The sequence below is a fragment of the Oncorhynchus clarkii genome, chromosome 29, assembly GCF_045791955.1.
Source record: "Oncorhynchus clarkii lewisi isolate Uvic-CL-2024 chromosome 29, UVic_Ocla_1.0, whole genome shotgun sequence".
NCBI lineage: Eukaryota > Metazoa > Chordata > Actinopteri > Salmoniformes > Salmonidae > Oncorhynchus > Oncorhynchus clarkii.
In genome coordinates this window covers 28,946,771-28,963,646 of record NC_092175.1, presented here as the reverse complement: position 1 = coordinate 28,963,646, position 16,876 = coordinate 28,946,771, and the positions used below count along the sequence as shown (strand labels likewise).

Below are 16,876 nucleotides of genomic sequence, written 5' to 3'. Positions count from 1 at the left end.
CTACCGGCTAAACCCTCCCTAACCCGGACGACGCTAGGCCAATTGTGCGTCGCCCCACGAACCTCCCGGTCGTGGCCGGTTACGACAGAGCCTGGGCGCGAACCCAGAGTCTCTGGTGGCACAGCTGACGCTGCAGTACAGCGCCCTTAACCACTGCGCCATAAATGACAAAAATGTCTAAAAACCTGTTTTTGCTTTGTCATTATGGGGTATGGTGAGTAGATTGATGAGGGAAAAAAGCTATTTAATCAATTTTAGAATAAGGCTGTAATGTAACAAAATGTGGAAAAAGTCAAGGGGTCTGAATACTTTCCGAAGGCACTGTATTATGGAAGCAGCTGAAGAGGAAGACATCTCCCAGAAGGTCGTGGAAACAAGGACACCTATTCTGCCAACACCACGATCAGCTAGTGCGGCTGTGGAAGGGGTCCTCCGCGTCCTCCACTGCCTCGACACCACCCAAGAGGATTCACCTCCAACTAGCGGTTGGCCTCCTATCATGAGTCGTCTCAGCGAGCCAGCCCCCCAGCCTACCCAGCAGACCGCCCAGGTCAGCGATGACCGACTGTCCCTCACGGACAAGTATGACGGGGAGGTTTTCTCCAAGAGCCGCGCCACCTGTCTCCCTCCTCATCGCCCCTGTGACTGTGCTATCGACCTGCTTTCAGACTCTGCACCTCCGCCCAGTCACGTCTTCCCTCAGTTGGTGGCTGAAATCGAGGCCATGGAGGAGTACATCCAGGAGGTTCTCCAGCAGTTTTCCTGCTCATCCACCTACCCTGCATTGGCGGTCTTCTTCTTTGTGGCCAAGAAGGACAGAGGTCTACGTCCGTGCATTGATTACAGAGGCCTCAATTCCATCACCACCAAGTACTTCTACCCTCTCCCAGCCTCCATCGAACATCTCCGCAGGGCCCGTTTTTTTTACTAAACTGCACTTGCGGAGTGCCTACAATCTGATCCGCATCCGTGAGGGGAATGAATGGATAACGGACTTCAGCAGGATGTCTGGGCACTACGAGTACTTGGTAATGCCTTATGGGTTAGCTAATTCTCCGTCGGTGTTACAGGCATTTGTGAATGAGGTGTTCCGGAACATGATTGGGTGCCAGGTGGTCGTGTATATCGACAAAATGCTGGTCTACTCGGCCACCCACGTCCGGGTAGCGGAGGAGGAGTGGCAGTTCTATCAGGTGGCTGTCTCCTTCTTGGTATACCGAATCAGACCTCGGGAGTGGTGATGGTTGAGAGGAAGGTTGAGGCAGTCCCAACCACCTTAAAGGGACTACAACGTTGTTTTGGGGTTTTCCAACTTCTACCGCTGCTTCATTAAAAACTTCAGCTCCATCTCCTCTCAACTCTCTCCTCAAGGGCGGTCCCAGTAAGTTGGTGTGGAGTCTTGCAGCCATTGAGGCCTTCCGCCTACTGAAGGGGTGTTTCACCTCCGCCCCGTTGCTGAAACACCCAGATCCCACGCTGCCCTTTGTGGTGGAGGTGTATGCCTCATAGGTGGGCGTGGGGGCTGTCCTGTCCCAACGCTAAGGTAACCCACAGAAATTGTATCCATGTGCACACTACTCTCCTGCATAGAGGAACTATGATGTCGGCCACCGGGAGCTCCTGGTGGTGAAGTTGGCATTAAAAGAGTGGAGACACTGGCTGGAGGGTGCCAAGGACCCATTTCTCATCCTTGCCGACCATTGGAACCTACATATGGACAGCGTGGCGGCTGAATCCGTGCCAAGCAAGGTGGGCCCTTTCCTGTTCTGAGTGCGCCCATCATTCAGCCCTCTCAAATCATTGCCCCCGTGCTTTTGGACGTAGACGTGGACATCCGCCAGGCTCTGGAGATGGGAACCCACGCTTGCTGCCTGCCCTCCGGAGCATACCTGCGTCCCCACGGAGGTAAGGGATTGGCTGTTGACCTGGGAGCATACATCCCTTGCCGGTAGACACCCACGTTTCACTCGCACCGTTCAATCCATGTCCGTAAAGTACTTAAGACCTACCTTGGTGCAGGATCTCGCCCGCTACATCAACTCCTGCTCCATATGTGCCCAAACCAAATCACCCTGGCACGCTTCAGTAGGGAAACTCCTTCTCCTTTCCCTGCCTCTGTGGCCTTCGTCTCATCTGTCCATAGATTGCGTTACTGATCTTCCCCCTTCTGATGGTTTCACCACTGTTATGGTTGTGGTGGACAGATTCTCCAAATCCTCCTGTTTTATCCCTCTCTCTGGTCTCCCTACTCGTCTCCGACCATGGCCCCCAATTCACATCACGGGAATGGAGAGCCTTCATGGAGAAGCTGGGTGCCATGGCCAGCCTCACATCGGGGTGCCGGCCTCAGTCAAATGAGCTGGTGGAGAGGACTTACCAGGGGCTGGGGATGTTCCTTAGGCGTCGCTGCCAGGCCCGGCAAGGGGAGTGGGCCCGTTTCCTTCCCTGGGCAGAGTACGCCCAGAACTCATTTTGTCATTCCTCCACTGGGCTCCCTTCCAGTGCGTCCTGGGATATCAGCCGGCCCTGGCCCCATGGACCCCGAGCCAGACCAAAGCCCCTGCGGTGGATGAATGGTTCTGGAACGCTGCCGCCGTGAGGCTCCAGCACGCCATCTGCCTCCAGAAGGAGCAGGCGGACCGCCACCGCAGTGAAGCTCCCGTGTTCCATCCTGGTGATCACGTCTGGCTCTCCACCTAGTCCCGCTTCCTGGCTCCGGCACTCAACATTGCCGGTCTACTAACCACAGGTCCTGGCAATCATCATTATGCACACCTGCTCCCCATCATTACGCACACCTGGACCTCATCATCACCTTGATTACGTTCTCTTTATTTCGCCCTCAGTAGCCTCAGTCATCAGGCAGTAATGGCTTTGTTCACATTCAGTACGCTTCTCCTGTTTTGTTTATCTGCCTTTTCTTATCATTAAGCGTACCTTCTGCACCTTCATCCTGACTCCCTGCGTATATAAGTTAAATAGGCCCTCCTATTGCACATCAGGCACCAGACAGAGAGCAAAGGGAGAGCCGGGTGGTCAAACCCTGACAGGGTGTCTGACTGTGTGTTGTTAACGATAGGGAACACATGCTTCAGTAGTGTGAGAACAGCAGGGGTGACCTGCAGGTGTTCTCTAGCTCCTCTCTATTGGTCCCTTCATAGTGTGCTGCTCTGCTCTCATTCCCCTTGCTGTGCGCTAGCGGTGAGCAGCCCTGTGGTCTAACCTGGAGAAAGAACGATGTTTGTATATTACATAATCAGCTGACATTAATGAGGCAGTTACGTTGCATGGCCTCGAAGAGATTGCCTTCATGGTTAGTCTCAGTATTGGAACGTATATTCAGTATTAGCACTGAATTGATTTTACGGTCTCTGGGCCACAATGAAAACTGTTAAAAGAGTATAGGCATATCAATGATCAGTTACTGTATTATAGGATTTACATGATCTGTGTAGCATTGCTCAGCAGAGTGGAGGGGGTTGCTGTCAGGAGGTAGATGAAAATAGAGGGGAGGTGTGCGCAATATTGACTAGGCTGGACTGAAGAGGCAGAGTGAGGCAGATATGGTGTAAATACAGTATTGACTGCTTCTGGTCCCCAAACCAAACCCCCTACCACATGGAATCTGCACAAGTAAAACAGCCCTTTGCTAACTGAAATCCATGGGTATGTATACCATCAAGTCTATGTGGGTAGCAATACAATTACAAATGTCAAATAGAAATTGAGATGGAGTGCGGTACCTAGTCTAGACACAGTGAAACTTGAAAGGAAATTGAATCAAGTTGTACTAGCATATTCTGCCCAAGAAAAATCTGATGGTGGATATGGTTTACTCATGTTGTTTCAAACTCTATTTGTTGTTTCTGGCCTGTTGGGTTTGGTCACTGATGGCAGAATTCTCAGTGGAGGCAGAGAGAGACGACGGCTAGCTGATTGGACCACTGATTAATTCTCTACCGCACACACGGCTGATGTCCAGCTCTGGGTCTGGTCTGTGTCTCTGAACCCAATGTATTGGTGTTGTCTGGAATCTGGATCTTTGCACCTGATGTCTCTGCTGATGGTCTTGTCATAGTCTCTATACTGTATGCTTGGTCTGGGTCTCCTGAGATTCGGTCCTGACTTCCCCCCCTAGTTGAGATGATTCTGTGTTTCTAAGGCCAAGTGTGTCTGTCAGTCTATTTTAGCACCTGACTCACCTCCAAGAGAGCAAAGGGAGCTCCCTACAGAAAATCTGTATTTTTACTCCTCTCATTTAATCCAACTATAATCCTATCTTAATCCATAACACATCTTCTCAATATTCATGCAGTCTTCTTCGTCTTGGCATCTTGTAATGTTATATAATCCTCCTGGCTCTGAATGACAATGTTTTTGAGATGCAACAATTTCCTATTTGACCCCTCAACAGTGCGCCTCATTTGCTAAAGGTTTACATGCTTGAAGACGCTTGGCGTTTTAAGGGTGCAAATCAATGAACCAAACCAATTTAAAGGTGCTCAGAGGCTTCTATGTCCTTTCGATGTGACGCAGACATTTTGTCCCTAGCTGACCATACATGGTTGCTCACTGTTTTCCAGATCTCTGTTCCTTATCATTAAATTAATAGTCAGGGTGCATACATGTGCGTGCCATGGCCACAGAGTGTTTTAGCCTGTCGACCATTGGGGAACTACAGCTACTCTCCAGTCTCACACTATGTTGGGCTATGTTGCGTGGTAAATTAAGTTAATTTGCTAGCTGGCTACATCACTAATAAAGTGTCGGCCTGACAAGACGAGGTAGCAACTCTGACCGTTGACTGGCAACATCTCTGCCGGGGCTGCCGGAAGCTTCTCCTTATGGTAGTATATACAGAATTGTCCTTCAACTCAGGAAATGCAGAATGGCTTCATGATTTACATAAATTCACTGAAAACCTGCAATAACTCATGGTTATATTAACAGTATTGCACTTTTCATGTAGCCTAATTTTGGCCAGCTAATAGCCCAACCACCGATCAAGCAACATTATGGACTTAACATTGAAATCCTGTTGCTGCAGTATTATTTTGTGGCGACAGTACTGGTCAAATTAAGGTCCAACATCTGTATAGGGCCAACCATGCATCACATACCGCACAGCAGTGTGTTGAACTGCTTATAGTGGCTGCAGGAATTTTCCTTGGGAGAATGGAAGGAAAAAACACCATAATTCCCCTCCAAGAAGTTGAAGTTCCAGGGAGAGCCATTGGAGCAGTTAGGCTGATGAAAATGTGAACTGTGAATAGAGGACTAGATCCCCTCCACAGATCAGGGATGCTGTTCTGTTCACCCACCTCTGAGCAATCTCTTCTTTAGCTCGTAAGCCGCTATGTTCAAATGCACTTACCCACTTACCCAGAGAGGCTGTTTCTGTTGTTATTGGTACAATAGCTGTCGATGATCATTGTTTGGAAACAAAGCAGTCCTGAAGTGTTGCTTATAGGGTTATGATCAACCAAAGAGGTGGGCGACTGGTGAGGTGTTCACATGGAGAGGGGAGGGGAGGCTGGCACTAGGAGGTGAGAGATTGTGGACCATTGTACGGCTTGGAGGGACAGGAGCTGCTGATGTGACTGTACTGTGCTGTTTGTAGAGAAAGAGAGGCTAAGGAAGCAGAGGCATCATTGGTCTTCCGTACGTGATACGGGCTCTTCTAAAACACGCCTCAGCCAGAACGTTTCAGGGATGAGAAGGAAAAAAAACACGTTCTCTTTTTGTGAATATGATGTATTACACTGTTATTGTTACCACTGACTCTGGGCCACTGTTTAACACATTTGTTAAGCTCCTTAGACAGAAACATTTAGAAGAGTGAGGGTTAGTTTTTTCCAAAAAGTGTATTACAAAGTGAACACTCACTGTACTTGATCTATTACAGAGTTAACATTGACACGGCAGCACAATAGGAAGTCAGTCACACAACAGAGAAGGGGTGAAACAGGAGCTGTTGAATGTGATATTCAGAGAACTAAAGTATTAAAGTACTGGTTGACAGCATCAGCTACAGCAGTAGCAATGGATATTGTAACACCAATAACAACAGAAACAGGGTTACGGTAAGTGCATTTAGCTGTGGCGCTTTATTTGCCAAAGAGGAGATTTTCTAAGGTTGGTAAAACAACAGTGGGGCTCATCTGTACTGTGCTGGCCTGACTTCATATGCGCAGAAATATACATTTGTATGTGTTCATCTACAAAGCCCTGCTGGGTAAACTCACTCTTTACCTCTGTAGTCTGGTCTCCTTCAGCACCCACAGTTACCATACCCGGTCTGCTAGGTGGTTGCTATTTAAAGTCCGCTGGACATTCACAGTATTAGGCAAGACTGCCTTCTCTTCTTCTGCACCAGACGCATGGAATAATCTACAGTCCATGCTTCATCTACATATGTTAGTGCCACTGAATGAACTTAAAATAATGATGGGAGACTCTGTTACAGAGGAGTGCAAATGCTTTCTTTTAAGGCTGGATCATGTTGTTGTATTGTTGTATGTTTTAATTCTGTAATGTATTGTTTGTTGCTGCCTTGGTCAGGTCTGCCTTGAAAAAGAGACCCTGGGTCTCAATGGGCTTTTCCTGGTTAAATAAAGGTTCAATAAAAAAAACATCTAAAACAGCAGTCGATAATTCAGGTTCTGGAGATCTACTTACTTGGTCTGCTGGTTTTCACTGTCATCCAGGCCTCAATTAATGAACCAGATATATGGGATGGAATAAACTATCACTGTAACTAACTCTCTCATCACATTGTGATCGACCACTAGAGCACCTAGCCTTGGGGAAAGACGAGGACTTGTGGACCTTACAATGATCTATCTGCAGCAGCTAACAATCAATATTCTGCTTGTGCTAGTCTTTCTTGTAACTCATTACACTTCTTCCCTTGTGTCTTCCAGGGGTGTCTGTTAAGACATTGAATGTGAAGTGGGCTTATCTCTGGAGCCAGCTGACTCGAATGTCCAGACGCCGGCATGTTACACACCCGCATTCTGAGCCTTGTCCACCCCTTCGCCGCCTCCTGCCTCTCCACGTCCTTCTTCCTCCTCTTCCTCCTGGGGCTCACCCACCTCTCCCAGGCCGGCTCAGACCAAGCAGCACCCAGAAGCCCGCCCAGCAACTGCTCTGATGGAGACCCCTGCTCTGAGGGCGTGGTCCTGCCCATGTGGAACCCTCAGAACCCGTCAGTGGGCGACAAGGTGGCGCGGGCTATCGTCTACTTTGTGGCTCTCATCTACATGTTCTTGGGCATGTCCATTATCGCCGACCGCTTCATGTCTTCTATTGAGGTCATCACCTCTCAGGAGAAAGAGATCACCATCAAGAAGCCCAACGGAGAGACCACCACAGCCACCGTACGCATCTGGAACGAGACAGTATCCAACCTGACCCTGATGGCCCTAGGCTCATCTGCCCCAGAGATCCTGCTGTCTGTCATCGAGGTGTGTGGCCACTCGTTTGAGGCAGGCTCCCTGGGCCCCAGCACCATTGTGGGTAGCGCAGCCTTCAACATGTTCGTCATCATCGCCCTCTGTGTGTACGTGGTGCCAGAGAACGAAACACGCAGGATCAAGCACCTGAGGGTGTTCTTTATCACAGCAACCTGGAGCATCTTCGCCTACATCTGGCTCTACCTGATCCTGGCTGTCATATCCCCGGGGGAGGTGGAGGTATGGGAGGCCGTGCTCACATTCATGTTCTTCCCCATTTGTGTGGTTCAGGCCTGGGTCGCAGACCGACGCCTGCTCTTCTACAAGTACATCCACAAGCGTTACCGTGTCGACAAGGCCCGCGGCATCATCATCGAGACGGAAGGTGACGGCATGTTCACCAAGATGGACATGGAGATGGATGGCCAGGGGGGCAACTCCCACCCCCACCCCAAAGAGGTGCTGGACGGCATGCTGGAGGGGGTGGAGGAGGGCGGGGGGATGGGCTCAGAGGAGGATGAAGCTCGGAGGGACATGGCCCGCACTCTGAAGGAGCTGAAACAGAGGCACCCAGACAAGGACACGGAGCAGCTGATTGAGATGGCCAACTACCAGGTTCTGGTCCAGCAGCAGAAGAGCAGGGCCTTCTACCGCATCCAGGCCACACGCATGATGATCGGTGCTGGGAACATCCTGAAGAAGCATGCTGCCGACCAAGCCAGGAAGGTGGTGAACTGCCATGAGGCCAGTGGACAGGAGGAGGATCCCCACACTATTTACCTGCAGTTTGAACCCTCCCACTACCAGTGCTTCGAGAACTGTGGCTCGCTCAAGCTGTCTGTTGGGCGCCATGGGGGTGAAAGCGGCTGCACTGTCAAGGTCAGTGGGGACAAGCAACTCGTATTTGTCTTTGATACTAATTATACTGTATAATGGAAAGATTATTATGTTAAAAATCAATCACTCAAGCCACATGTAATAATGGGAAAGGTTTTTAGATGAGATAAGGATCTAGCCAGGGGGACATTTTAATTATTTCTGTCTAATGAATAAATTAAATCGGCATTGAGTTGGTTTTGTTCCTGGGTCAATGCAGGTAGACTACCGGACCGAGGACGGCACAGCCAATGCCGGCTCAGACTATGAGTTTGCCGAGGGCACGCTGGTCTTCAAACCCGGTGAGACGCTGAAGGAGCTGACCGTGGGGGTTATTGATGACGACATCTTTGAAGAGGATGAGCACTTCTACGTGCACCTCAGCAACCCTCGCATTGTGCACCGTGCCGAGGTGGCTGTCCTGGAGCCCAGCACCATCACTACCACCAGCAGCATGCGCAACCTCTCCCCCCACTTGTCCCCCAAAGCCGCCCTCGGCAATGCCCACACCGCCACGGTAACCATCTATGATGATGACCACGCAGGCATCTTCACGTTTGAAGTAGATTCGATGAGGGTGAGCGAGAGCGTGGGCACCATGCAGGTGAAGGTGCACCGGATGTCCGGGGCCAGGGGCAAAGTGGCCATCCCTTACCACACCCTGGAGGGCACCGCCAAAGCTGAGGAGGACTATGAGGAGGTGGCCGGGAAACTGGAGTTCCAGAACGACGAGACCATGTGAGTAACACCACTTCCTGTCCTGTCCACTGCTCTGCTGCTGTTGATGTGTTACATTTCAGCATAGTATTCTATGGGCCATTTTTGTGGCATAGATGGCACGTATTTGAAACAGGATTGGAGAGGAGATAAACAGCAGGAGATCTAACAGTGGGGATGCAGTGTGGAGGACAGAGATAGAGGAATTGGTAGTGATGAAAGGGATAAATATATGTAGCTATATTAGAACACTATATTTTCTATGGGAGTTAATTAATTGTAATGGGTAAGTAATGGTTGGCATTTGGGATTTCACAATTTTCAAGAAGGTAATATGAACATGAAGAAGAGACTAGTAAAAGAGAGAGGATGAAACTAAATTAATACTGCTAGAAAAACATGGTGGCCAAGTATCTAAAGGAAGATAAATAAAGAATAGGGGACTGAGTGAAAAGGGAAAAGCAGTGGGTTTAGAAAATGGAACCGGTTTGTCTGATAGTGATGATTTCAGTGATGATTTCAGTGATGATTTAGACTAGAGAAAATTGTGATAGATTTCGAGGGAGAAAGGAGGTAGGAGGGCGTAAGGAGAGGTAGAGAGGGGATGAGAGTGTAAAGCGGTGTGTTTTAACATTCGTCTCTCATTGTTGGCTGACGGATGAGGAAGAGAGCTTAGAGAGTAGTGTGTGGGCGTGTGTGTTTGTGCTTCATGGAAGGTTGTTCCACCTCAAAAAGCACAAGAAAGAGGATTTTGCCATCCACCATCTACGATTGCTCTGAAATCGTTTCTGTAGTTAGAAACAGATACGATTTGCATTCCTGCTGCATCATTATTTTGTTGAAATATGATTTGATCTCTGAGAAATTAAAGTAATTGATTGCACCTAAATTAAAATGAATTCTAAAGCCACCCACGGACCCCCCACACCCCACACCAATCCCACCCTAATAACCAGTATACAGTATCAGTTCTCTATGTCTGAGAAGTAGTATGGAGCTGTGGCTTGGAGTATTGTTTCTTCGTACTATGTAATGTATTCTGAGCGAATTTGGTGATGGTTATTTTACCCTGTTCAGAGAAATTAGTCATTGAAGTTGTTCAGTTTATGTCCCATCCTACATCCTGATATATTTGTGGCACAAATCCAATGCAAGTCAATGGTACCTATATGAGCATTTTCATGATTCATGTCAAAATCATCCTAAAGTATAAAAAAATGTATTGTGTAAATCAATGAAGGTCACCCGTGATACAGTATTCAGTCAGTATTCGACATCCATCCATTGCTGAGGACGTTGCGAGATGACTTTGAAACCGGCTACTAGGGGCAACAGTGAGCGCTGATCTACAATGTCCACAGATCAATTTATAAGCAAAAATGTCGGTCAGAAGCGGTACCAGAACTATGCAGATCCCCTAAACAGGCGACTTTACATCTAAGAGGTTTTAACCATTTTGAGTTAATATCTAACCTTAAGTTTTCTGAGCTAATGCCTAAACTTAACCCTAACCTTCAAAATTCAGAGTTAATGCCTAAACTTAACCTTAAACACTTGTAAATGTAATATTTGAGAAACATGGATGAACGTCCAATTCTAACATGAGACTGTGACCAATTTTCATGTGAATATTATAAAAAAAGCCTAAACTGGCTTGTTGCGGATAAAAGGCTGTGCGGGATGATGTACTGCACATTACAACCACTTTTGCATTAAAGTTGTACCAAATGAACACAAGTTAAATGTGTTTCCATTGCATTTTCTACTCTATCGATGATTTTGTCACACAAACCCAATTTGCGCTTGCTCTCTAGACAAGGGTGCGCTGATAAAGTGGACAGGACAGGTCAGGTTATATGATGAGATGGATAAGAGCAAGATCATTCTTATTTGTTAATTGGCAGCTAAGCACCAATCATCATGTCACTCAGTGTAGGCTGCTGAGGGGAAGACTGCTCATAATAATGGCTGGAATGGAGCAAAGGGAATGGCATCAAACACATGGCAACCATGTGTTTGATGCAATTGATACCTTTCCACCCATTCTGCACCAGCCATTCTCACGAGCCCGTCCTCCCCAATTAAGGTGCCACCAACCTCCTCTGATGTCACTGGCATACAAATTAAGACCCTCAATATTTATTGGAAAAGGGCATCAAGCTCTTCGCCCGTGCACTTTCCCCACCCTGCAAAGTTCACCATGACTTCACAGGGTGGTGAAGTATCGGCAGCCAAAAAAACTGCATTAAAAAAAATATATATATATTTAACCAATTAGGTCAGTTGTGAACAAGTTCTCATTTAAAACTGCGACCTGGCCAAGATAAAGCAAAGCAGTGCGACAAAATCAACAACACAGAGTTACACAAACAAACGTACAGTCAATAACACAATAGAAAAATATATTTACAGTGTGTGCAAATGTAGAAGATTAGGGAGGTAAGGCAATAAATAGGCCATCGAGGCAAAATAATTACAATTTATCATTAACACTGGAGTGGTAGATGTGCAGATGATGTGCAAGTGGAGATACATGTGTGCATGTGTGCATATGTGCAATAAAGATAAATAACAATATGGGGATGAGGTAGTTGGGTGTGCTATTTTCAGATTGGCTGTGTACAGGTACAGTGATTGGTAAGCTGCTCTGACAGCTGATACTTAAAGTTAGAGAGGGAGATACAAGTCTCCAGCTTCAGTGATTTTTGCAATTCGTTCCAGTCATTGGCAGCAGAGAACGGGAAGGAAAGGCAGCCAAAGGAGGTGTTGGCTTTGGGGATGACCAGTGAAATATACCTGCTGGAGCGCGTGCTACGGGTGGGTGTTGCTATGGTGACCATTGAGCTGAGATAAGGTATTGTTTTACCTAGCAAAGACTTATAGATGATGTGAGCGGACCAAGTCATTTGGCGTCACTCTAAAGCGGAAAGGTGGAATAAACGAGTCAGGAGTTGGTTTCTTGATTGAACACCGTTCTCTATTGAGGGCATTTGGTCAACACAAACACTCCAACATAATCAATGAAAATCTCCCAAGGAAAAACATACATCTTCTTCTCCAGATGAAACAGGAACATGGGTGGCGCAGTGGTTAAGGGTGCTGTACTGCAGCGCCAGCTGTGCCATCAGAGTCCCTGGGTTCGCGCCCAGGCTCTGTCGTAACCGGCTGCGACCGGGAGGTCCGTGGGGCGACGCACAATTGGCCTAGCATCGTCCGGGTTAGGGAGGGCTTGGTCGGTAGGGATGTCCTTGTCTCATCGCGCACCAGCGACTCCTGTGGCGGGCCGGGCGCAGTGCGCGCTAACCAAGGTTGCCAGGTGCACGGTGTAGCCTCCGACACATTGGTGCGGCTGGCTTCCGGGTTGGATGCGCGCTGTGTTAAGAAGCAGTGCGGCTGGTTGGGTTGTGTATCGGAGGACGCATGACTTTCAACCTTCGTCTCTCCCGAGCCCGTACGGGAGTTGTAGCGATGAGACAAGATAGTAGCTACTACAACAATTGGATACCACGAAATTGGGGAGAAAAAGGGGTAAAAAAAAAAATGTAAGAAAAAAAAAGAAACAGGAACACAATACTTTAAACTACAACAAAAGTCATGGGTTTGTCACCGTCTTAATAGTTCTTCGTGGTTAGCTTCTCTCTCTTGGTAGCCATCTTCCAGAGGTAGGTTTTTCCCTCCTTCTTGCTGGTTCCCTCCTCTCTCTTGTAGGGAAAAGATAATAGGTCATTAGCTCAGTCCAGTTTTCTGAGTAGAGTGTTGGAGGCTATTTTGTAAATGACATCAGCTGTGCTTAATTGCCTCAGGTCCCCTTGACTCACATGCCTAGTTGGGCTACTATCCATGAGTCCAGCCTTCCGTCTGGTGGTCCTTCCACAATGACCTGGAGCTAGTGGGTTTGGCGACGAATATGTAGCGAGGGCCAGCCAATGAGAGCATACAGGCCGCAGTGGTGGGTAGTATATGGGGCTTTGGTGACAAAATGGATGGCACTGTGATAGACTACATCCAGTTTGCTGAGTAGAGTGTTGGAGGCTATTTTGTAAATGACATCGCCAAAGTCAAGGATCGGTAGGATAGTCAGTTTTACAAGGGTATGTTTGGCAGCATGAGTGAAGGAGGCTTTGTTGCGAAATAGGAAGCCGATTCTAGATTTAATTTTGGATTGGAGATGCTTAATGTGAGTCTGGAAGGAGAGTTTACAGTCTAACCAGACACCTAGGTATTTGGAGTTGTCCACATATTCTAAGTCACAACCGTCCAGAGTAGTGATGCTAGTCAGGCGGGCGGGGCCAATGTTACAACAGTCACCAGGTAAACAAAACCAAAGCATGATTACTGTCAATAGACTGCTTACAGGGTAAGGAAACCAACATGTAATTTTGTAATTTGGGGGGGAATTTACACTTTTTTCACCTAAGAAAATGCTTATCTTATCTGTTTCTAACTGCAGACAATATTTCAGAATAATTTGAGATGGTGGGTGTCATTGTTTGCTAAAATGACATGGAACAACCCTGAAATGTGTGACAAGAAAAGCGCTGGTAATCATTCCTGAGAAAAGCGCTGGTAATAATGTCTGTGAAAAGCGCTGGTAATAATGCCTGGGAAAATCGTTGGTGATAATGCCTGTGAAAAGCGCTGGTAATCATTCCTGAGAAAAGCGCTGGTAATCATGCCCGTGAAAAGCGCTGGTAATAATGCCTGTGAAAAGCGCTGGTAATAATGCCTGTGAAAAGCGTTGGTGATAATGCCTGTGAAAAGCGCTGGTAATCATGCCTGTGAAAAGCGCTGGTAATCATTCCTGGGAAAAGCGCTGGTAATAATGTCTGGGAAAAGCGTTGGTATAATGCCTGTGAAAAGCGCTGGTAATAATGCATGGGAAAAGCGTTGGTAATAATGCCTGTGAAAAGCGCTGGTAATCATTCCTGGGAAAAGCGCTGGTAATCATGCCTGTGAAAAGCGCTGGTAATAATGCCTGTGAAAAGCGTTGGTAATAATGCCTGTGAAAAGTGCTGGTAATCATGCCTGTGAAAAGCGCTGGTAATCATGCCTGTGAAAAGCGTTGGTAATAATGCCTGTGAAAAGCGCTGGTAATAATGCCTGTGAAAAGCGCTGGTAATGATTCCTGGGAAAAGCGCTGGTAATAATGCCTGGGGAAAGCGTTGGTAATAATGCCTGTGAAAAGCGCTGGGATTTATTCCTGGGAAAGCGCTGGTAATCATTCCTGGGAAAAGCGCTGGTAATCATGCCTGTGAAAAGCGCTGGTAATAATGCCTGTGAAAAGCATTGGTAATAATGCCTGTGAAAAGTGCTGGTAATAATGCCTGTGAAAAGCGCTGGTAATCATGCCTGTGAAAAGCGTTGGTAATAATGCCTGTGAAAAGCGCTGGTAATAATGCCTGTGAAAAGCGCTGGTAATCATTCCTGGGAAAAGCGCTGGTAATAATGCCTGGGGAAAGCGTTGGTAATAATGCCTGTGAAAAGCGCTGGGATTTATTCCTGGGAAAGCGCTGGTAATCATTCCTGAGAAAAGCGCTGGTAATAATGCCTGTGAAAAGTGTTGGTAATAATGCCTGTGAAAAGCGCTGGTAATAATGCCTGTGAAAAGCGCTGGTAATCATTCCTGGGAAAAGCGCTGGTAATAATGCCTGGGAAAAGCGTTGGTAATAATGCCTGTGAAAAGCGCTGGTAATCATTCCTGGGAAAGCGCTGGCAATCATTCCTGAGAAAAGCGCTGGTAATAATGCCTGGGAAAAGCGTTGGTAATAATGCCTGTGAAAAGCGTTGGTAATAATGCCTGGGAAAAGCGCTGGTAATAATGCCTAAGGAAAAGCGTTGGTAATAATGCCTGGGAAAAGCGCTGGTAATCATTCCTGGGAAAAGCGCTGGTAATCATGCCTGGGAAAAGCGCTGGTAATCATGTCTGTGAAAAGCGCTGGTAATCATTCCTGGGAAAAGCGCTGGTAATAATGCCTGGGAAAAGCGTTGGTAATAATGCCTGTGAAAAGCGCTGGTAATCATTCCTGGGAAAGCGCTGGTAATCATTCCTGAGAAAAGCGCTGGTAATAATGCCTGGGAAAAGCGTTGGTAATAATGCCTGTGAAAAGCGTTGGTAATAATGCCTGGGAAAGGCGCTGGTAATCATTCCTGGGAAAAGCGCTGGTAATCATGCCTGGGAAAAGCGCTGGTAATCATGCCTGTGAAAAGTGCTGGTAATCATGCCTGGGAAAAGCGCTGGTAATCATGCCTGTGAAAAGTGCTGGTAATCATGCCTGTGAAAAGCGCTGGTAATCATGCCTGGGAAAAGAGTGGTGTGTATACATGTTAGATGAGTGGGTGGAGGGACAGGTGCATGTGTTGTCTTCATCTGAGGTGTGTGTGTGTGTGTGTGTGTGTGTGTGTGTGTGTGTGTGTGTGTGTGTGTGTGTGTGTGTGTGTGTGTGTGTGTGTGTGTGTGTGTGTGCGTGTGTGCGTGCGTGCGTGCGTGCGTGCGTGCGTGCGTGCGTGCGTGCGTGCGTGCGTGCGTGCGTGCGTGCGTGCGTGCGTGCGTGCGTGCGTGCGTGCGTGCTTGACGGTGGGAGTAGAGGAGTAGGAAAGGACGAGGCCAACTTTAACAGGCAAACTAATGAGCTTAAAATTGAAGCATGCAGTTTGCTGTGTTTCCCTTTCGGTTCTGAGCTCCATTAAATACACTGGGATTTGCAGACAAACCTCCCATCCTAAAAAATTATCTAGATTTGTGGATTAGTGTTTCCATAAACCCCCTTTCTATTTTTCTATGTTTGTTTGTGTGTGTCTGTTTGTTTCTGTCTGCTCTTTAGAGTGTGTAGAGCACTGACTGCACTCTTGTGTTGTTTATTCTGCTATTCGAGGCCCGAGAGGGAAAAACAAGCATAAAACAATGCAATGAAAAGGAAACGGGGAAAGGGGCCAGTTATATAACCAGATGCGCTGGGAGAGAGACAGGCTCTACAGGGGGAATCAATACAGGCATATTCCTCACTATCCTGGGTCTATGACTTCACTGACTACTGGATCAATAACCACCTGAGCATTCTGACACAAATGCACACACACTTACACACACTTACACACACACACACACACACACACACACACACACACACACACACACACACACACACACACACACACACACACACACACACACACACACACACACACACACACACACACACACACACTCGCCACACTCGAGTTGCAGGGTCAGGGGCTAGTTAAGCAATAAGGCCCGCCCACTGGTACCCTGTGTATATAGACAAGTTATCATTTACTCATTGTGCATTTATTCCTTGTGTTGTTATTTTTCTATTATTTCTCTTTTTTAAGAGAAGCGGAGGGCCTGGATACAGCCCTTAGCAGTGGTATATTGGGCACATACCACAAACACACAAGGTGCCTTATTGCTATTATAAACAGGTTATCAACATAAAAATAACCATAAACAAGTAGTTTTTCTTCATACCCATGGTATATGTCTGATATACACACAGTTGGAATGCTGTTTACCCAATCAGAATCCAGGTCCCAAATTACCCGGTTTATAATAGTTATTTGAACACAAATGAGTCTGTTTGAATTTCACCAGAGGAGGGATTTTTTAAAGAGGTTACAAAAAGCTCTGAACTTTGAAGATGTTGTTATTTGAAAACAACAAAAGAACACAGCGGTTTGTTAAGTAATCCATATCTTTGGAAGAGGTGAAAAGCACATAATTTTTACAGTAGATGTCTTAAAGGTCTTCTCCCTTTTCATCTCTCTCTGTTCCTCTGTTCCTCTGCTCACTGTCCTTATTTCTGATTCTGTAC

The 16,876-nt window shown here is 47.2% G+C and overlaps 2 protein-coding genes across 2 annotated transcripts in view; both read left to right on the top strand.

The window, feature by feature from the left end:
• Nucleotides 1-16,876, top strand: part of LOC139387827 (mannose-P-dolichol utilization defect 1 protein-like) — a 275,911-nt gene that overhangs the window by 221,309 nt on the left and 37,726 nt on the right. The window lies entirely within an intron of this gene.
• The window catches only part of LOC139388509 (sodium/calcium exchanger 1-like), a 39,110-nt gene continuing 29,166 nt past the window's right edge, over nucleotides 6,933-16,876 (top strand). Inside the window, exons 1-2 of the mRNA XM_071135206.1 lie at nucleotides 6,933-8,333; nucleotides 8,551-9,068. Coding sequence (XP_070991307.1) covers nucleotides 6,999-8,333; nucleotides 8,551-9,068 — 1,853 coding nt within the window. The 5' untranslated portion in view covers nucleotides 6,933-6,998. The remainder of the gene's footprint in view (nucleotides 8,334-8,550; nucleotides 9,069-16,876) is intronic.